This window comes from Papilio machaon, chromosome 4 (genome assembly GCF_912999745.1).
Source record: "Papilio machaon chromosome 4, ilPapMach1.1, whole genome shotgun sequence".
NCBI lineage: Eukaryota > Metazoa > Arthropoda > Insecta > Lepidoptera > Papilionidae > Papilio > Papilio machaon.
In genome coordinates this window covers 247,741-270,200 of record NC_059989.1, presented here as the reverse complement: position 1 = coordinate 270,200, position 22,460 = coordinate 247,741, and the positions used below count along the sequence as shown (strand labels likewise).

The following is a 22,460-nucleotide window of genomic DNA, read 5'->3' as shown; positions in this document are numbered from 1 at the left end:
ACACTGCAGTCGGTTCGTCCCGGGCAGGGCGAGCGCCGGTCGTGGCAGGTGGAGCTGGACGTGTCGGCGCCGCAGATCCTGTTCGTGGAGCAGCTGAGCGCGCGAGGCACCGCCGTCTTGCTCGTCGACTTTGGCCGCCTGCGCCTCGCCAACGCTCACTTCACCGAGGACGCGCCCACCGCCGCCGCCCCCGATCCCGTCGCCGCCCCCGCCCCCGATCCCGTCGCCGCCCCCGCCTCAAACGCCGCCCCGGACGACGACGAAGGTAATGCAATAATCGAATCGATGATGATCATAATAGAAGTATTAATTTAAAGCGCCAGTTTATTTAGAAGTGTGATGTTGGTTGGATGTCGTCGCCAGAGATGTTCATGACGCCGTGCTCGACGCCGCCGGGCAGCCTGCTGTCGCCCGCCTCGCCGCCCGACCCGCCGCCGCCGGTGCGCCTGCTGGACCCCGCCAACCTCCACATCAGCCTGTACGACAGGTCGGTTGCGCCGACACCCTCCCCGTCTCGCAACTTCCTCTTAGTGACTGTGTGGTGTGACTGGCGGCAGGTATAACATCGAGCTGAGCGACCTGCAGATCCTGGTGGGGCGCGCCAAGGACAACTGGAAGTACGCACACACCAAGACCACGTCGGCTCTGCACCTGCTCGACCGTTTCAGCATATCGCTACAGGTTGGTGATGGCCGCATTGTACAAAAATTCTGTAAAATAATCTTTTTAAAAGTACATATAAAAATACACCTTTTTATTTATACCTTGAATTTGATCACCTCTTCTGTTGTAAACAATGATGCGTGTGCAGGCGGAGCGGCGCGTGGTGCACACGAGCGACCCGCAGTACCCCTCGGCCACGCTGTGCGGCTCGCTGCCCGCGCTCGTGGTGCACCTCAGCGAGCACAAGCTGGCCGCCGTGCGCGCCGTCGCCATCGGCTGCCGTCTGCCCGACCTCGCGTGAGTCCGCTTTCCTCCCGCGTATATGTCTCATTATAAACCGTTTTTCTGTTGTACGATATCCGTGTACGTCGGCAGGCGCGACTCCCCGAGCCAGGAGGGGGCCGAGGTGGAGGAGGAGGAGGAGGACGAGAGCAGCGTGAGTTCGGAAACGGAGCGCTCGGAGCTGTCGGCGCACAACAACGCCACGCTCTTCATGCTGCAGTTCGCCATCGACCAGATGTCGCTCGAGGTACCCGTCGGCAAGGGCCTGCCAGTGAGCTGTGCCGAGACTTTGGCGCAGTATATGTTGAGCATGCGCGGCGTGTGCGCCTTGTGCAGGTGCAGTCGCGCGGGCGCAGCATCGCCGAGGTGCAGGTGTGCGGGGTGAAGGCGGCGCTCAGCGCGCGCCCCTGCGACCTGTCGCTCTCGCTGTCGGTGCACTCGCTGCTGCTGGTGGATGCGCTGCAGACCTACGGGCCAGACTTCGAACTGCTCGTCGCCAGCCACAAACATGTCGGGTGAGCGATCCCTTGTCGATCCATTGGTGGACAAAAAGCCTCCCCCTTCCGTCACCTAGTTGCTTTCAGCGGTTCGAAGGTTCCGTGTCGTGTAATTAAAATATTCCTGTGAGTTACTATATACTAAATATAGTATGATATATTAAACAATCCAATTATGAAATGGTGCAGGATGGACACCGCGTCTGGCAGCATCCGCGGTTCTGAGCCCACGTCGCCCACGTCGCCCACGTCGCCCGCGTCACCCGACAGCCGCGCCGCGCCCGCTCCGCCCACGCCGCGCGCGCTGCGCCACGCCCTGCGCTCGCTGCACCGCGCCGCGCCCACCGCACTCATCGCACCCGCCTCGCTCCACGGTATATCAATTATATTTTATTTGCGACTAACAACATTTTTAAGAATAATAAAATTATTGTTTTGTAAAATCATTTGCAGGAACGGTTCTTTGTTAAAACAAATCAAAACTTCTCGATGAAATTTGAGCGGTTTCTTCAGGCGGATTAATTTAACTAATTACCTTTAACTTTCTGTTAGATTCTGAGGAATTAGGACAAAGAAGTCCGACACCAAATTGTATGTCCGGTGGGGCGTGCGACTCCGCCAACACTGAGTACATGTCGACGGCCTTCACGTGGCCCATCGGCGGCGCGGGGGGCGTGGCCGGCGCGGGGGGCGTGGCCGGCGCAGGGGGCGTGGCCGGCGCGGAGGGCGTGGCTGGAGCGACGGGCGCGGTGTGGGGCGGAGGCAACGGCTGGAGCGCGCCCGGCCTCGTCGACACCGAGGCCCTCATCGCTGTAGAAATATGCCTCGTCAAAGGCGATGCCGATTCCGAAGATCTGAGGATCGCTAATATATTGTTTAACAATTTGGATGTAATTGGTGAGTCACAGAATACTGTATGTATGTTATATTGTAGAATTAAAAATAAAGTAATACAAAACGTATATAATTAAAAATAAAAATATATTACTGTAACAGTGTTCTTTTATATTCGTCACAATGAGACATAGATCGCTTCTATATACATGTTTGTTCTTTGTGCAGCCAACCAGGAGACAATTGTGGAGCTGATAGGGTTCGCACATCGGGTGCTGGGCCCGCGCGCGCCGCACGAGCCCCGCCCCGCGCCGCCCGCCGCCGACGTGCCCGACGGCCCCGCCCCCCACTCCGCCCCGCACGCCGCCCCGCACGCCGCCCATGCTCGAGACGTACTCGATGGGCCCGATGCGGAAGATCTTCCTCAGGTAACTAAACACCTGGTTCGCCAAAATAGCGAAGCGACCGCTGCCCAAGATTGAAGATACTTTGCCTACCTTTGACGGAGGAGGAGACGCACAGAAAGAGAACAATTTTTTTCCTATGCGTCCCGTCCTCCGTCAAATCCACTGCCCCTTCCGATCCTTTCCTTATAAGTGAAGGGTGAATGGGTAAGAGGAACAAAATTAGTCCTTCCGCTCCACACTCGAACAAAACAATTATTTTTAACATTTTAAGAAATCGTATAACGTGACTATACATTCTAGAGTACAGAGAAAAAACATTTTTACTTTTACAAAATCAATCCACGTTTCGAAGATAAACCGGAACAATCGCAGACCTTCTGATAGACATATGATAATTGTTCAGTAAAATACAACACTTCACTTTTAAAAACCGTTTATTTTTAATATTCAAATAGAACAAGACACTAAAAAACGTAAAAACTTTAAAACAAAAACTTGTCAAAACATGAAAAATACACACTCGAAGTGACATGAAAAACAAAAGAAAAATTGACTCGATTTAATTATAAATATTTCACGGCGACAATATTTGCCGGTGTTATTAAATACGCCGGTGGCGCCATCTATTAAACATTGAATTGCGCTTAAATATCTGTTTTTAGTATTCTCTGTTATTATATAATACATGCACTACTGTAATATGTACTTAGAGTAATGATATAAGACACGGTGTCTGTTGCGCAGCGTGCGGTGCGCACGGAGATCACCTTCGACTTCCACCGGCTGGGCGTGCTGCTGCTGCGCGCGGCCGTGCTGGACGGCGCGCTCGTCGCCAAGAAGATCGCCACCGCCACCGTCGGCGAGGCGCGCATACAGGCCACCCTCGGTCCGTCCCACTCGCAACTGTTGCATATGTACATAGCATTGTGTGCGCCCAGCGGCTGTACGACGTGCGTCTGTGTGTGCAGCGGCGCGCCGGCTGGAGGTGGGCGGCTCCCTGGGCGGCGTGCAGGTGGTGTCGCTGTGCGAGGGCGCGGGCCTACACACGCGCGTGCTGGCCGCCGGCCGCGCCCACGCGCCCGACGCGCCCGACGACAAGGCGCAAGCTCTGCTCTTTACCATCACCCGCGACCTTCTGCCCGGCGATACCCCTGATGCTACGGGTGTGTAGTTTGTGTTTAGCGAATGTCGACTGGACGTAGCGAAGACGTATCTTTGCACGATGAAGGAAGCGGTAATGTTGGTTTGCAGTTGTGGAGACGTCGGTGTCGGTGCGGGTGGCGAGCGTGTGGTACACGCAGTCGGGCGCGCTGCTGCGCGAGCTGCAGTCCTGCCTCACCGAGTTCAAGCAGTACCTGGCCAACCTGGCGCGCTCCATCCGCGCGGCCGCCGCGGACATGGCCATCGGCCTCGTGCACCCCAGTCCTCGGTGCGCTTTGCACTCATATTTTTATACCGACTGATAAAGTCTAATTTATTGATACCTTTTCAGAGTTATTAATTACTTTCGAATATTTATAAATGCTAATATGATAGTGAAAATAATAATAAAAGCAATGCGTTACAGGGGCGAGTCTCTTTACGGTAATCCGCGGCTGGCGCAGTCGACGGAGGCGTGGGGGAGGCACCGCACGGTCTCCGCGGGCGCCACGCCCCCCGCACACGCCCCGCCCCCCGCACACGCCCCGCCCCCCGCACACGCCCCGCCCTCGCTGGACGAGGCCGACGTGCGCACCGACATACTGCTCACGTGTGTATAAAACCACTTGCAAATAATATCTCCTAAGAAAATTCTATATATCGCGATCTTGGTTGTTACTTCAATTTAAACATAAACAAAAAAAATATCACTATTACTATATCCTAGGTGAATGCGTCCTATCGGAATATAAAAAAAAAACCATTAGTAGCACATAGGCTACTAAGTTTTTTCCAGATTATGTTCTACATCTGTGCCAAATTTCAGCGAGATCCGTTCAGCCGTTCTGGAGTTACCTTCTAACAAACATCCATCCATCTAAACTTTCGCATTTATAATATTACTAGCCCGCGACACACGAATTAAAAAGAATAATAATAAGTAGCCTATGTGTTCTTCCACACAATCTTCTGCATCTCTGCTAAATTCCATCATGATCCGTTGATACCTTCAACCTAATCTTATCTAATATTAGTAAGATCTGATAAAAAGCTATGCATCATGATTCGTGTTGGTGATGTGGTTCTGAGCGCGTGTTTTCCGCAGCGTCAACATTGAGTTGGAGTCGCCGGTGGTGGTGGTGCCCCGCGCGGCGCACAGCACGCAGGTAACATGAGTTGTATTACTATAATAAAAAATAGTTTTTCTTCGAATGGAACGATGGTACACACGACACATTCGATGGTATAAAAATGAAAATGTTGTGCAGGTGTTCGTTGCGCACCTCGGCCGCATGAGTCTCACAAACCGGCCCGGCGCGCCCAGGAACACGCGGTACAACGTGAGCGTGCGCGACATCTCTCTCGCCTCGGTCAGTATCATCTCTTTATACACAATTATACATCGCAAACTAAATGAATGCACAAATCTTGTTGTTTATACTGCATATAAATTTATATTAGCAATTAGTACATTGTGTGTGTGTGTACAGCTGGACGTGGGCGAGCGCCTGCGCCGGCAGCCGCTGTCGGCGGAGAACATGGGCGCGGTGTACGACGTGTCCTGTGGCCGGCCCGTGCTGCACGACACCGCGCTGCAGCTGACCCTGGACCTGCACGAGCGCGACCACCTGCCGCACGTGCGTACCACTCCTCCTACGACGAGAGCGCGTCGCCGACTGCAGAGACAAATATGTTGAGTGTATTGTGCAGTGCGACGTGAGCGGCGCGATAGTGGGCGCGCTGCAGGTGTCCGCCAGCCGCGAGCAGTACGAGCAGCTGTTGGACACTCTGCGCTGGGTCGCCGACTCCGCGTACCCCGACGTGCGCCCGCCCAGCCCCGCCCCCGCCCCCGCACCCGCTGCCCCCGCTGCACCGCACAACGACGCACATCCACTAATGACCAATGACAAGGAGGTAGTTACATTTGGAACAGGAAATTTCAATGTCGTTATTTATCCCTGAAGCATTGTAAAATAATTCAATGACTGTTTAGATCGATTGTAGGATTAACATATGCATATTTGTCGTATCATGCGGCTGCAGAACGCGGCGTCGGCGCAGGGTGATGCTCTGGCGGAGGGCGCGGTGCCGGCCCTGGTGGAGCCGGCGGTGCCCACGCTGCGGCTGGACCCACAGCTGCGCGCTGCCGTGCTGGCCGTGCCGCCCCCCCAGCGCGCGCCCGAGCTGCACGCGCCGCGCCCCCGCTCGCACGCCCCGCTCACCGGTACCGTTGTTTACGTATGTTAATCGTTGTTCGCCGCCGTCGCGGGCCAATGCAGGCGACGATATAAGACGTTGTTTGTGGTGGGTGCACAGTGTCGTTCGAGGTGTCGGAGCTGGCGGTGGAGCTGCGCGCGGACCTGGGCGACGGCGAGCGCAGCCTGGTGGCGCTCATCTTCCGCGAGTTCGCCCTCACCTACCATCACCTGCGCCCGCACGAGACCGACTTGCAGGTTACATTTTGTGTTCTTTTCATAGTACGTGCCGGAATTAGTAGCGGTAGAAGGGCGACATGTAATACATTTACTGTCCTCACACGGCGGCAGGTGTCGCTGCACTCGGTGACGATGGAGGATCTGACCAAGGAGCCGGAGTCGCGGCACCGAGTGCTGCTGGCCTCGCACTCGCCGCCCGCGCCCCGCAAGTCCCTCTTCCTGTCCAAGTCGTGCCCGGAGCTGCGCGCGCCCGCAGCCCCGCCGCACCTCGCGCCGCTGCACTACATGAAGCACCTCACGACCTCCCTGCCCGCAACTATCAATAAATCAGGCGTCACGAATACAGAGGTGCCTAGTGCAAAATATCAATTTCTATTGTGTTTAAAAAATTTTTGCTTATCGAGATTTTGTCTAATGTTAAATCTTATATGTTTCGATTGGTACTTTTGAAGAATAAAAAATATCAATGCTCATGACAGTGAGTGTTTTATGTGACAGCGCGGTCGAGACAAACCGGGCAGGTCGGAGAGCAAGTGCGGCGCGACTCCGCCGTGCTCGCCCGAGCCGCTCGAGCCCCTCGAGCCGCCCGAGCGGGCGGACTCCTGCGACACCTTCCAGATGTCCGGCGAGGAGGAGGCGGACCGGCCCGCCGGCGACGACAACCTGGTGTGGCTGTCCGTGCACACGCGCGACCCCCAACACCCTAACTTTTATGACAGATTTGATCAGGTACTTAGATACAAACATTTCATCAAAATGAATCGTGAAACATTACAGTAACTTGAAAGTTATTACAAAGATCAATCTTACCTTACTAAACCAAATCGTGTAAACCAGGTATCGAAGCAAACTAAGGTGGAGTTTAACTGCCTAAAGCTGGTGCTGAGCATAGACAGCTGGGTGGCCGTGCTGGACTTCTTCGGCGTGGCCGGAGACGAGCCGGCCTCGGAGCCCACAGCCGAGCCCTCTCGCCCAGGTCTTTATAGCCTCGACCACGTAATAATTCTAATTAAGGCTTAACAATATAAGTGAGCAGACTTAAACACTTATTTTTTCATCTACTTTAACCATTATTTTTTCAATCATCGCTTGTGAACTGGAACAATACCTAATCCGTTTGCTTCAATCGTACATTTGTATATTTGGCAGCCGGCGATGGAGTCGCGAGCAACGGTGATAGCGCGGCGCTGACGGAGACCGAGGTGTTGGTGCGCTCGCTGTCCGTGGTGGTGGTGGGCGGGCGCGGAGACGCGTGCCGCGCGCTCGTGTCGCGCGCGCACGTGCGTACGCGCAGCGGGCGTGGGGCGCGCCGCGTGCACGCCACGCTGGACGCGCTCTCGCTCGTCGACCTGGCGCCGCGCGCCGCGCCCTACGCGCACAGGCTGCGCACGCGCGCCCGACACGCGCTCGCTCTCGACTACAGAAGGTATAACCCAACTTCTGATACCATATCGCATCTTTGGAATGCTAAACGCGTAATGAGTGACAGCCCGAGCCGAGGCTCCTGAGGGAGCCCTCGACCTTAGTTACCGATAAACGAGGTTAAGGCTAAGCGTCATCTGCGTTCGGTCACCTCAAGCCCGGTGCTTCTTCAAGGCAGACAGTGGCTTGTCAATCAAAAAAATAATAATATATCGCACCGACTCGCACGCTACGTCGCGCTATACACCATGAGGACGTGTTTCAATGATGAGAAACGTAGTGATGGGCTGGAGGTCGTTCGAGTGAGTATTGCGTGTGCGTGTGCTTGTGCAGGCTGAGCGCGGCGGAGGCGGCGGCGGCGGGGCACGAGACGAGCCTGAGCGTGCGCATGGGCCCGCTGACGTACGTGCACACGAAGCGCTTCGTGCTCGAGCTGCAGGCGTTCGCGCGCGACTTCAGCCTGCTGCGCCGTGTCATCGCGCAGGCGCGCAAGAAGGTCAGTCGCCGCATTGTCACTACATCGTTTGAAATACAACATAACTAGTGCAAAAAAGAAGAAAAAAGAAACTATTTTGAATTAACGGGAATTGTAACTCCCTAGGTGTCATCTGCGGTGGCGTCGACGCGCACGGACCGCATGCGGCTGCGGCTGAGGTGCGCGGCGCCGCTTATCGTGCTGCCGGTGTCGGGGCGGAGTCGCGCCGCGCTGGCCGCGCAGCTTCACCTGCTGCACCTCGACAACTGCTTCCGCCGCGCCGGCGACCCCGACACTATCAGCACGCTAGCCGACCCCGCCGCACGTGAGTACGCCGCGCGTCCGGTTAAACTTATTTGAAATTTGATGTACATTTATTTAACATAGATGTGTGCGTGCGCAGGCGAGCGCGAGGTGCTGGACGTGCGCGAGGTGCGGCTGGAGGGCGTGACGCTGCGCTGCTGGGGGGCGGGGCGGGCGGGCGCGCCGCTGCTGCCCGCCCCCGCCACCTTCGCGCTGCGCATAGAGCACAACCTCAGCGACACACACAATGGTGTTTATTTTATGACGATAAGTGTGATTCCTCACGCTATTTAAGTATTTATTATTTAAAAAAAAAATAATTTAAAAATAATGTAAAGAAAATTACTTTTTTATGAATTACTGGCGTTAGCACAGGACGTGGTTGGGGACCGCCCAGGGCGTTGGACAGAAAGGGGCGCTACAGATTTGCGGATATAGCCTTAAATAGTGTCATAGACAGTGTTTAAACTGATATTGGCAGTGCCCGATACGAGCGTGCAGGGTACGCTGACCACGCTCGAGCTGGCGCTGGACGCGGCGCAGTACCGGCTAGTACGGGGGGTGCTCACCCACAACCTGGGCGAGCCCTGCCTAGACCTCCTACCACCCACCACGCCCACAACTGCTGCCACACCCCCACAGTCCGCTACTAAAACTTCGAATGCTACACAGCAGGTAAATTAAATAGCGAAAATCAAACATGTATAACTTATTTACATATATAAGGTATTAAAATCTATTGTTTAACCTCCAACCTTTATCAAATAAGTGTATTACATTTTTGTGTCGCGTGAGGTGTGGACGACGTGGTCGCTGAAGCTGGACCTGCAGGATGTGCGCGTGCGGCTGGCGGCGGCGGCCGGCCCGCTCGCCTGCGTCAACTTCATCAAGTCGCGCCTGCTGCTCGAGACATACTCCGACCTAGGCCAGGACGTGGACCTAGTTTCGCAGGTGCCGCCTCCACTTGTACATGTCAAACTACTATACTACATTTACAGGCGACTAACGTACCGTGTTGTTGGCAGGAGATCCTGGTGAGCGACGTGCGGTACGCCGACGAGCCCGCCAACCGGCGCGGCAATGTGTTCAGCCACATCGTGCAGCCTCTGCCCGACCACCGCCACAGCGTGCAGGCCGAGGTGCACGCCAGGTGCTCACCAAGATACTTATCATGTTTCATATATTTGCCCTAATCAAATAAGTGCTTGTACATATTGAACTCGCGAGCGCAAACAATCAGTCAAACATATCAGTTTTTATGGGAGTGTTCACCTTTGACTAGCAGCGGAGCTCACAATTTACTACCGACGACAAGTAAGTTACACCGGTTTGAATCGGTCGATTGTGCAAAAGCCTCTCGGTTGCACCTGAACACGAGCTGGCGGCCGCGCCCGCGAGCTAGATATGAACGACCAGTAAATCAAAAATCTCATTCATCACTTCCTCATGCGATTGATTGCGTACAGGAAGCGTCAAGATTCTTCGGCCTATACGATTCTCATCAACAACATGCGTCTGATGGCCATCCTGGACTGGTGGGAGGCGGCCAACCAATTCATCATGCAGCCACCGCTGCCGCCCACAGACCCCGACCTCGTGCATCTGTAAGTGGACAGCTCTCTCCGCTGTGATATTTATTTTCGACAATTGCATCGTTAATCTTTGGACGTTTCAGCGAGGAGGCGTGCCGCATGTGTTTGGGCGGGGCCGGGGGCGGGGCGCAGGGCGGGGCGGAGGCGGAGGAGGCGGGGCCGGTGGAGCTGAAGCTCAACGTGACGGACTCGCAGCTCGTGCTGGTGGAGGACGCCTCTGTCTGGGACACCAATGCAGTTATACTGAAAGTGCGTCAGTTTAGAGCATATTATATACAAATATATTTATTCAAAATACAGTTACACTGAGCAAGTAACGATATTGCTAGTAATAATCCAAATCGTCAATTGTACGTTACTCGAGCAATTGCCGGGTTCTTAGTTAGGCGATCGATTGAAATGATTTTTATTGCACATACTTGAACAACTCTTGCTTTTGTTATCTTATCCATAAACGGTAAATGGCATTATGGCATACATTTGATGAGGTTTGCCACCGAGTGAGATGAAAGTAGAGCTGTATGTGTGTGTGTATGTGTGTCAGAGCACGACGGTGCTGCGGTACTCGTGGGGCGCAGCGCGGCCGGTGTCGTGCGAGCTGAGCGGACTGGAGGTGTTCTCGTGCGTGCTGGGCCTGGAGGACGAGACGGCGCTCGCCATCGTCGAGCCCGCCAACCTGCACGCCTACCTCGACTCCGACCGCCTCCTACACGTAACATGAGCCCCTATTTATTATAAAACTTTACATCTTTATTATTCTCATGTAAATTTTCGTAATAAAACAATTCATCGATGAAATGTATCTGTGGGCAGGTGTCGATGGGCACGCTGAACCTGCGGCTGTCGTACCACGACATGCGCATGTTCGCCGCCATGCTGCAGTCGCTGCCGGTGCAGGCGCGCGCCGCTCTCTCCGGTGCCTGCTCCTCTACACTTTGCTTATTTAAGGATAATCGATGTCGTTATCTTCAATGTTATTATAAATATTTGTAGGCAAGTCGGATGCGACCGAGCCGGCGGGGGAGCGCGACGCGCCCGCCAACAGCGAGCACATGCTCGCAGCGGACGGGTGCGCCGCCCCGCGGCTGCTGGCGGCGCGCTGGGCGCGGCCTGCGCGGGGCCCGCCCCCCGCACCGCCCGACCCTCCGCCCTCACAGCCCTCCGCCGTCTGGCCACTCGCCGCGGTTAAGGTGAGCCTTACCAGGACATATGTTTTGTTTCAATCGTATTTCTCACTTTCGTACTGTGTTTCTGGTAATGTTGACAAGGGTTGAGATATAAAGCGGTGTTTGTGTGTGTGTGTGTGTCAGGTGAGCGCCGAGTGTGCCACGCTGTGCGTCATCGACGACTGCCTGGACTCCGACGTGCCGCTGCTGGAGGTCTCGCTGTCGGATCTGCATCTCGACCAGGTTGGTGTCTTTTTGGATAGTGATTTTCTTGTGAAACAATAAAAAAAATAGGACATCGTCGTCAGGACCTGCGTCAGGTGGAGGAGACGTTCCCGGACCCCGTGCTGGTGTCGACGCCGGCGGGGGAGGCGGGCGCGGTACCGCTGGGGGGCGGGGCGGGGGCGGGGGCGGGCCAGCTGCGCGCGCAGCTCGCCATCGACTACTACAACCGCACGCTGTCCGCCTGGGAGCCAGCACTGGAACCTTGGAGGTGATTTACTTTTTTGAAGTGTGACGAAGAGTTTCACTAAAATTATATGTGATCACTGAAATTTTAATTCTTAAATTGTACGTCTTTAAACATGATTTATAATTTCAGCTATTGGAATGAAAATATATATAAACACATCTTATTAATTATTATACATGAATGGATGGAGGGATGTTTGTTAGAAGGTATCTCGGGAACGCCTCAACGGATCTTGATGATATTTGATACAGAGGTAGAATATAGTCTCGAAGAACACATAGGTTACTTATGAGTATTAAGTTATTTTAATTCCTCGCGGACGAAGTCGTGAGCGACAGTTAATTTAAAAATAATTACCATTTTGTGACGTTCAAGTTAAACAAAAACGATTAAATCTTTGCGTTGTGTGATTGAAACTAAGGTTTGAGACAAAGTGGGAGTACACGCTGTCGTCGGCGCTGTCGCTGCGGCGGCTGCAGACGGAGGTGAGCAGCGCGGACACGCTGGACGTCAACGTGACGGCCGCGCTGCTGGACCTCGTGCGTCTCGTGCGCGGCAACTGGACCGCAGACTACTACGCGCTGCCCGCCGCGCACCCCGCGCACCCCGCACGCCCCGCGCACCCCGCGCACCCCGCGCACCCCGCGCCCGCCAACAGCGCACAAGTGAGCGGCAACAGCGCGGAGACGTCACCGAAGGGCAGCCCGGCGGGGCACCGACGGCGCGCGCCCTTCGTGCCATACGCGCTGCGCAACCACACCGGACACCGCCTCTGGTTCACCACGCTGCTCACCACCGCCGAACAGTCAGTTATATTTTATGACCTTTCTGGACAACCATTATCCAAATACACCACTTGAAGTTAGTCAATCCCGGAGTACATTACAATAAATTCCTTATTAAAGAAGACCGACCTCTCGCAGATTGTTAGAATCGGAGGCGGAGAATGGGGGCGGGGCCGGGGGCGTGTCCGCGCCCGACGACTCGTGGGTGTCGGTGTCCGCGGGCGATACGGAGCCCTTCTCATTCGGGCTGCGCCGCGGCCGCGCGCGCTCTGCGCTGCACCGGCTGGCGCTGCGCCTGCCCGCCTGGAGCCCGCCGGATCCCGTGCGGGTCGACCAAGTGGGCGTATTCTTCCGCACCATCACACACCAAGTATTAACAGTTTTTCATGAATTTATATTTTATCGTTTTCTACTGTATATTGCATAGTTTTTGTGAAGATGCGAGAATATGTAAGTAAATAATTAATTGTGAATTTGTACAGAAGAGTTTTGCGGAGGCGCGGCTGGTGCTGGAGGTGACGCTGGAGGGGTCGGCGCGCAAGCTGGTGACGGTGCGGTCGGCGCTGCAGCTCGTCAACCAGCTGCCGCACGCCGTGGAGGTGCGCGTCGACGCCGCGCCCGCCGCTGCCTCCTCGCACACGCCCTCGCACGGTCAGTACCCATCATTGCTAACGAATACAGACAAATACTATACTTAAACAATCAAACAGTAGTGAAATTAAAAATATTTATAGCGAAGCAATTAATTATAAAAAGTTGAGGGTGAGTAGTATTGTAGAGTGCACGGTAGCGCTGGGCGCTTTCGCGTGCGTGGGCGTGGGCGTGGGCGTGGGCGTGGGCGGGTGTGGGGGCGGGGCTGGAGGCGGGGCGGCGCGGCGGCGGCTGCGCGAGGCGTGCGCGGTGCTGCACTGGCGCGGTGTAGTGCGCGCGCTGCCCGCATGCCGCGCGCTCGCCGCCGACACGCCGCAAGCCCACCGCGCGCTCGCCGCGCACTGCGGTACCCGCTAACACTACTTCATCAAATATTCATTTTGTACCTTTAATGGATTATTGTGTAGTTTATAGAATTACATACATTCTTAAAGAAAAATATTTTTGTATACAATTTTAGTCGGCTCGATATAAAAATAGAAGTTTACAAAAATTATGGACATACATTCAATGTAACGAAAATGAAAGTAGTGTTAAAGGGTAGACGGCACTGGACCGGTTAGAAAGCACCGTCATCGTAGTTAAATTGTATATAAAATCAACTTGTATATCTGTTGTAGTTTACCTGATACTAAACTAGCAATAGTTGAACCAATGGCACTTATTTATACAACTTTGACTTTAAGTTATAGCTCGCAACGTATCTTAGATTTTGTGGCAACATTATGGTTGCAGTGACATACTCATTATTTTTAATCTATGTTTTTTTAGGAGTAGAAAAATTAATATTATGTAAGTAGGTAGCTTAGGAAATATATTAGTGAAATATTAAATGATTTTTATTTATTAAAAGTGTTTAATATTAAAACAACATACAAAATAGTACATGGCGCAGCCGGTAGGATACGAACCTACGCTCCCAAAGGGAATCAGATTTGGCGCAGCCGGTAGGATACGAACCTACGCTCCCAAAGGGAATCAGATTTGGCGCAGCCGGTAGGATACGAACCTACGCTCCCAAAGGGAATCAGATTTGGCGCAGCCGGTAGGATACGAACCTACGCTCCCAAAGGGAATCAGATTTGGCGCAGCCGGTAGGATACGAACCTACGCTCCCAAAGGGAATCAGATTTGGCGCAGCCGGTAGGATACGAACCTACGCTCCCAAAGGGAATCAGATTTGGCGCAGCCGGTAGGATACGAACCTACGCTCCCAAAGGGAATCAGATTTGGCGCAGCCGGTAGGATACGAACCTACGCTCCCAAAGGGAATCAGATTTGGCGCAGCCGGTAGGATACGAACCTACGCTCCCAAAGGGAATCAGATTTGGCGCAGCCGGTAGGATACGAACCTACGCTCCCAAAGGGAATCAGATTTGGCGCAGCCGGTAGGATACGAACCTACGCTCCCAAAGGGAATCAGATTTGGCGCAGCCGGTAGGATACGAACCTACGCTCCCAAAGGGAATCAGATTTGGCGCAGCCGGTAGGATACGAACCTACGCTCCCAAAGGGAATCAGATTTGGCGCAGCCGGTAGGATACGAACCTACGCTCCCAAAGGGAATCAGATTTGGCGCAGCCGGTAGGATACGAACCTACGCTCCCAAAGGGAATCAGATTTGGCGCAGCCGGTAGGATACGAACCTACGCTCCCAAAGGGAATCAGATTTGGCGCAGCCGGTAGGATACGAACCTACGCTCCCAAAGGGAATCAGATTTGGCGCAGCCGGTAGGATACGAACCTACGCTCCCAAAGGGAATCAGATTTGGCGCAGCCGGTAGGATACGAACCTACGCTCCCAAAGGGAATCAGATTTGGCGCAGCCGGTAGGATACGAACCTACGCTCCCAAAGGGAATCAGATTTGGCGCAGCCGGTAGGATACGAACCTACGCTCCCAAAGGGAATCAGATTTGGCGCAGCCGGTAGGATACGAACCTACGCTCCCAAAGGGAATCAGATTTGGCGCAGCCGGTAGGATACGAACCTACGCTCCCAAAGGGAATCAGATTTGGCGCAGCCGGTAGGATACGAACCTACGCTCCCAAAGGGAATCAGATTTGGCGCAGCCGGTAGGATACGAACCTACGCTCCCAAAGGGAATCAGATTTGGCGCAGCCGGTAGGATACGAACCTACGCTCCCAAAGGGAATCAGATTTGGCGCAGCCGGTAGAATGTCATTAAAAGTTTCGACGAATATTTCAAACCTAAAACAAGCGAAGTTATTAATACCTTTCAATTTCATAAAAGAATGCAAGAGGATGATGAAAGCTTTGATAGTTTTTATACAGATATAAGACGATTTTATTGTAATTCGGAATTAAAGCACAATTGTGTTGCTAAAAAGTGAAGAAACGACAATTAAAGTTAATTCCGCTTACTTTTCTTAACCTTCTTTTTAAAGTTTTAACTATTTTACATTAAAATTCTCTTAACTGTCAACGTCAAAAATGATGCCAGATAATAAAATGAAGAAAAGTAAGCGAGATACAATTTCTTTACAGAAAAAATAAATGTAATTAATAAATTAATATTTTTCTTAAAGAAATACAATTTCTTTACATCTCCCCTACCAAAAAAAAAAAAATTTATGCACATATAAAAATGTGAACTTAAAATGTGAATTACTTAAACTAAATTACAATCAATTATTTTATTAATACAGTTTCAGGAGTTGGTATGAGTTTTGTAATGTGAAATAGATTCGATTCTGATTTTTTATGATTAGTACTTATTCTATATATGGAATTTGAGACCTTTTCAATAATCTTAAACGGGCCAATCTTTATCTCATCTAATTTATTTCTGTTCAGTCTGTTTCCATTCTCCACATATACTAAATCCCCTACATTGAAATTAAATTGAGCTCTATTTTTATCAAATATTTGTTTATTGTATTTATGTGATTTTACTGAGTTTTTAAATGCTATGTCTCTGTCTTGTTGCCATTCCAATTCTGATTTATTTTTCTTTAATTCTGTGGGCAAAAAGGAAACATCTGTTCCATACAACAAGTATTTGGGTGCAAATCCAGTAACTGTATGTTCTGTATTATTATATTTATCTATACAGTCATGAGCTATGGTAGTCCACGCCTTTCTAATATTATTCTCGTTTATTTTACACCTGATTTTATTTACAAGAGTTTGATTAAGTCTTTCATTTAGCCCATTAGAAAACGGGGAATTTACTGCAGTAAATATAATTGAAATAGATTTTTCTTTTAAAAATGTTTTGAATTCCTTTGAATTGATTCCTGGGTATTGATCAGTCAGTAGCAATCTTATAGTATTTGAATCCGTTACTTTATTTATTAATTTAATGAAATCATGTGCACTTTGTGTTTTCGAGGTCACAATATAAGCATAACGTGTAAAATGATCAACAAGAAGATGCAAATACCTCTTTGTAGACCTGGAGCCTCCAAAACCTCCGATTGTGTCTATTGAGACTATCTCAAAGGGTTTTGTCGCAGGTCCTAAGTGTGACATTAAACCATATTTAACCTGCCCTCTTGTTTTATTTTTTATACATATCGCGCAATTTTTGCAGTGGTTTTTAATATTTTTGATCAAATTTTTTGCTGTGTATATTGTGCTGATTTTACTTTGCATTTGTTTTTCACCTATATGACACATGTTTTCATGTACATCTTTAATAAGTATCTTACTAAAATTTTCTGATAAAATTATTTTTTCGCGATTCCTAATTTTTTTATAGTAAACTCTGTCTTTTAGTATTAAGTTTGATTTATTATTTTGTATATTTAAATTGTTTTCCTGATCTGTAACTATTTCATTTAATGTTATCATGTTTACTAATTTTAACCGATCATCTGAATCATCATTTTCATCAAGTACTGGGTTTCTACTCAAACAATCAGCTTCAGTATTTTCTTTACCTGGAGTATACACAATTTTAAAATCAAACTGTGACAAATAATATGTCAAGTCTCCTAGTTCTTCATCTGTCCTAGACTTAATATTTAAATTTTCTAATGGTTTGTGGTCAGAATATACTATAAAGGACTTACCAATGAGCCAGTATTGCCAGTATTTTATTGCTTCTTTAATAGCTAAGCATTCTAAATAAATAGCTTTTTTCTTCTTTTGTACTTGGTTTAATTTTTTTGAGAAGTATGCTACCGGTTTATTTTTCCCATTTGGTTGAGTTTGTTTTAATACTGCCCCAATTCCTTCTAAAGATGCATCTGTGTGAATAATAATAGGCAAATTTTGATCAAAAATTTCCAGGATTGGTTGTGAACATAGTATTTTTTTTATATATTCAAATGATTTTTGACAATCTGCCGACCAAGTGAATTTTTGATTTTTTCTCAGTAAATTATGAAGGGGTTCTAAAATAATAGCACTATTTGGTATATACTCACGATAGAAGTTAACTTTTCCAAGAAACTGTCTAACATTTTTCTGATTTTTCGGTGTTGGAAAATCTTGTATTGCCACTAAATTATTTGTTACTGGCCGCACTGTATTATTTTGTATTATATGACCGAGATATTTCACTGAATTTGAAGCAAATGTACATTTTGTAAACTTTAGCCTGAAACCCTCCTTTTTTATTGCTTCTAACAATTGCGTTAAATGGTCAATGTGTTCGGTAAAGGTTTTAGAATATACTAGAATGTCATCTATGTAGTTTACAGCAAATTCAGTAAGTTTATATTTTCGTAAGATGTTACTCAATATCCTTTGGAAAATAGCTGGTGATGTCTTCAAGCCAAATGGAAGACATGTCCATTGATAGTGACCTTCTTGCGTTACGAAAGCAGTTTTATTTCGGTCTTCGATTCTTAGTGGTATGGACCAAAAGGCTGAATTGATGTCAAGTGTAGTGAAATATTTTGAGTTTCTTGTCTTAACCACTAGTTCATCAATCAGTGGGAATGGTTGGGCCTGTGGAACAACAATTTTATTTAAATCTCTGAAATCAATGCATAGTCTTGACTTTTTATTTTCTTCTTTTTTGAAAGCTAAAGTAACCGGTGCTGCAAAAGGACTATAAGATTCTTCTATCAGATTCCTATCCAGTAGTTTTGCTATCTGTTCTTCTATTTCTTTTTTATCCTCAATCGTACACCTGTATGGCCTTTTACAACAGTATTTGTCCACAAGTAGATCAATACGTGCCTCATATTCTTTAACTGTACCAATATCATACTTGTCTTTTGCAAAGATTGATTTATAGCTATTTATCAGTTTGTATATTTCCGATTGTTGTTCTGTATTTAAATTACTCATATGTACTCTAAATTCTTCTTCCTTAATGTGTTCATTGAAATTTATTGAACATGTTTTTATATCATTCTTCATTTTTTGAAAAGTATCCTTGTCTTCTTTTGTTTTTAATTCTTCTATTTTTGTTTCTTTTTTATTTCTCTGAATAATATTCAAATTCTCATCATGGCTCAGTTTGAATGTTTTAATTATATCCAGTCCAATTAAAAAATCATATTTAAATTCTTCTCCATCAATTATGTATACATCGGCTTTTTCTTCAATATCAAATATTTTTATTTTAATAGTTGTCAAACCAATTGTCTTTTTCACACCATTAATTGTAATTAAATTATCACACTTTGATTTAGTGTCTGTTTCTCCTTTTAGCCTAATTAATTTGGAATTAATTACAGAAACATTTGAGCCGGAATCATATATCCCATATATTTCTATTTCTGAATTTAGTAATAGTTTGACTTTAATTAATGGTGTTATTATTCGTTTTTTTGATACTCATTGTTTAATTCTATATCAATCACTGAATTGTTTACAGTTTTATTAGAGTTTCTATTATGATCATTTATTTTAGTTTGCCGGAACCAACACTTTTCTTCAGGATGAAACCGAACACCTTTATTCAAGTTTTCACAAATTTTACACGGTTTTATTTTATCCATTTTCCCTTTGTATTGATTTGTATATATTTTATTTTTGCTGAAATCCTTTTTATTAGTCACATACTCATGTTTGCTAATTTCATTGTAAAGGCTTGCCGTTGATTTTGCAGTTTCTTTATCAATTTTATCTATTATATGATCTGGTAATCCCATGACTATTAGATTTATCATAGTTTGGGTGTCAATTTGTTTGTTGACATCCAGCAGCAGTTTTTCTTTTTTTATGGCATATTCCAGTAAAGATCCAGCTTGATATTTAAATGTAAATGCATATTTAATCTGAGACCAACCTTTATTTCCAAATGTTTCACAAAAATTATCCCTCCATACTTTCCATTGCGAGTTAACTGTCAATTTTATTAACATACTGCTGTACCAATCTAAACAATGTTTTTCCAAGAGATGTTTTAAAGTTTCAATTTTCTCCTCACTTTGAATAATTTCAAATCTTTCACATTCACTCTCAAATTCATTGATCCATTGTTCAGCATTCAATGTTTTGTTTGAATATCTTTCCATCAAAAATCTCTCAGCAGCTTTTCCCAGATTTTTCTTTTCTGATAAATAACTACTAGTATTATCTGGTGACGGATTTGACTTTACAGTAATCTCTTCTAAATATTGGTCACCAAACTGTACATTTTCACCGGCATCTAAGTATATTTTCCTGAAATTTGTATCTAAAGGGATCCACACTGATCGTGTTTGGTGCCTTTTTTTTAATGAATTCTTTATTTTGTTATAAACTTCGGAGGAAAGTATGGCAGTGTGTTTACTTACGGCCTTAAGGTCATCTGGAACTTCATAAGTACGTCCATCCGGTGTTTCAATTGAGGTTATACATAACATGTTTGTTTTCACGTCGGATGACGCCAACACTTCAAATTTGAATCTTAGTTTTTCCATGTTCCAAAAATTTTACTAGAATTGTCGTTTTATAAGACGATTTTATTGTAATTCGGAATTAAAGCACAATTGTGTTGCTAAAAAGTGAAGAAACGACAATTAAAGTTAATTCCGCTTACTTTTCTTAACCTTCTTTTTAAAGTTTTAACTATTTTACATTAAAATTCTCTTAACTGTCAACGTCAAAAATGATGCCAGATAATAAAATGAAGAAAAGTAAGCGAGATACAATTTCTTTACAGAAAAAATAAATGTAATTAATAAATTAATATTTTTCTTAAAGAAATACAATTTCTTTACACAGATCTAAGAAAATTTGCACAAAATTACAACATTGACGGGCTATATGCTAGATGGCAAAGATTTTTAGCGAGCTTTAAAATATTTATTGCAGCTGCTGGATTAGGACAGGTTACAGAAAATAGTACAGATTTTATCATTTAAGATTCAAGGTTTACTTTCACAAATTCTATGGCTGTGTTCTAAAGGAGAAGTTTTTAATGAAATACCACTCACTGTTCCGAAAACTTTCTCAATGTAATAGTTGTACTGTGTGTCAGGGCCGTGGGGCGTGGCGCGCGCGGGCGAGGGCGTGTCGGCGCGCGCGGTGCAGGTGTCCGCCGGCGCGCGCTGGGCGGCGCCGCTGAGCGCGCACGCGGCGGCGCTGAGCGTGCGCCCGCTGCCGCCGCGCGCGCCGCATGCGCCCGCGCTGCCGCCCGCACGCCTCCACTGGCGCGAAGTGCGCTCAGAGCGCGACCTGCTGCACCACGAGTGTCGCGCGCCGCCATCGCACGTCTACAGGTTATTCGATTCCTTCTATAAGCTTGCTCATCGACTATGTTTATTTCTTTATAAATTTATATCTCGTGTACAAATCTTGAAACCTGAATTATACACACTCTCAGTTTTCAGATTTTTCTGAATAGACCTTTAGCCACGATTCAAGATGGCCGCCATCACCACCATTGTTTATCGTGGCACAGGTTCTGCTGCGTGACAGTGCGGGAGCGGTTCCCGGCGGGGCGGGCGGTGGCGGGGCACACGCTGACGCTGGTGCCGGCGCTGCGTCTGGAGAACCTGCTGCCGCTCGAGCTGCAGTACCGCGCCGGCGACGTCACCGGCACGCTGCCGCCCGCCCACACCAGACCCTTCCACGAGGTCCCGCTTCTTTTATCCATTTTATTACGATCGATAGGTCGTGCTTGTGATTACAGCTAACCTATATAAGTCTGTGTGTATGTGTCTGCATATAAAGTTTGAATTAACCATAAGATGGTGGCGGTTGTGGTGCAGGTGAACGTGGAGGAGGGCGTCGAGGTGAGCGTGAAGCTGGAGGGGTTCGGATGGTCGTCGGCGCTGAGCGTGGGCGGTGCGGGCTCGGGCGCGGCGGCCGGGGGCGCCTCCTTCGGCGCGCGTCTCAAGCTGCGCGACCTGCGCGGCCGCAGACTGTACCTCAACGCCCGGGTCGGGGTCAAGAAGACGGACGGCATTAAGGTACCCGTGTCGGATCAAAGTATGGCGTTTTGAAATACTTTAAATTATCAAAATAAATTTACATCGAAAGGATCGAAGGTAGTTTGAGAAATGATGCGATGTGTGTGTCGGTGCCGTGTGCAGGTGTCCATCTCCGCGGCGTACTGGCTGGTGAACCGCACGGGGCTGCCGCTGGTGTTCCGGGCGGAGGGGGGCGCCAGCGAGGCGGCCGGACAGTTCGCCGAGCACGAGCTGGCGCGCATGGTGGCGCCGCTGCTCTTCTCCTTCGCGGACTCGGACGGCGGACCCACCATCGCCGCGCGTCTCGGCACCGGCATCACCCCCAACCCTGAGGTCGATTCGTAATTAACACCCTTTTGTGAAAAGATTGCCACCTTATATAACAAAAAAAATTAAAGAATGTATATTGTACAGTGGTGCTCGCCTTTCGGGCTGGGCCCGGGTGTGACGGTAAAGCGGCTGGAGGCGCGCGGTGGGGGTGGCAGTGGGGGTGGCAGTGGGGGCGGTGGGGCGGGGGCGGGGCCGGCGGGCGAGCGGTCGTTCGCGGTGGGCGTGGCGGTGCGCGCGGGCCGCGGCCGCTACCGACACACCAACATCGTGACGTTGACGCCGCGCTACCAGCTGCACAACAACACCTCGCGCCATCTGCAGTTCGCGCAGAAGTGCACCGCCACCACGCTAGTGAGCATACGACCACTTTTATGACTTTAAAGCACAAAAAAACATTTCTCACTTTTGTATTTTTGTTTCAAATTGTACTATTAGCTTGGATGTTTGAAGAACACTTAGTGGTGATGGTATAAGTTATTGTATAACGTGTGTCAGAGCGACCCCGGCGCGACGGCGACGCACGTGTCGGCGGTGGCGGGCTGCCACTTGCCGTGGCACTGGGCGCGCCGCGAGCGCGACCAGCTGCTGTGCGCTCGCGTGCTGCACGACGGCTCGTCGCGCCCGCGCACCGCCTGGTCCGGCGGCTTCCGCATCGACAAGCCGCGCAGTCTGCACATCGCCTGCAG

The 22,460-nt window shown here is 49.0% G+C and overlaps 1 protein-coding gene and 1 long non-coding RNA gene across 2 annotated transcripts; both read left to right on the top strand.

Moving 5' to 3' along the window:
* Nucleotides 1-2,631: 2,631 nt before the first annotated feature.
* On the top strand, nt 2,632-3,720 carry LOC123723636. Its single transcript, XR_006756802.1, has 3 exons — nt 2,632-2,704; nt 3,428-3,569; nt 3,652-3,720. It is a non-coding gene; the product is annotated as an uncharacterized LOC123723636 (long non-coding RNA).
* On the top strand, nt 3,720-21,789 carry LOC106713860 (vacuolar protein sorting-associated protein 13D). Its single transcript, XM_045686797.1, has 34 exons — nt 3,720-3,846; nt 3,935-4,112; nt 4,251-4,433; nt 4,929-4,989; nt 5,092-5,193; nt 5,314-5,460; nt 5,534-5,737; nt 5,867-6,047; nt 6,140-6,276; nt 6,370-6,606; nt 6,757-6,987; nt 7,096-7,234; nt 7,408-7,684; nt 8,014-8,176; nt 8,282-8,480; nt 8,559-8,708; nt 8,940-9,133; nt 9,254-9,409; nt 9,484-9,608; nt 9,925-10,062; nt 10,134-10,299; nt 10,595-10,762; nt 10,864-10,966; nt 11,044-11,240; nt 11,361-11,459; nt 11,525-11,709; nt 12,110-12,493; nt 12,612-12,843; nt 12,956-13,124; nt 13,252-13,470; nt 20,511-20,751; nt 20,877-21,108; nt 21,244-21,444; nt 21,568-21,789. The coding sequence occupies exons 2-34, from the start codon at nt 4,081-4,083 to the stop codon at nt 21,787-21,789; spliced, it is 5,874 nt and encodes a 1,957-aa protein (XP_045542753.1). The 5' UTR covers nt 3,720-3,846; nt 3,935-4,080.
* Nucleotides 21,790-22,460: the final 671 nt, after the last annotated feature.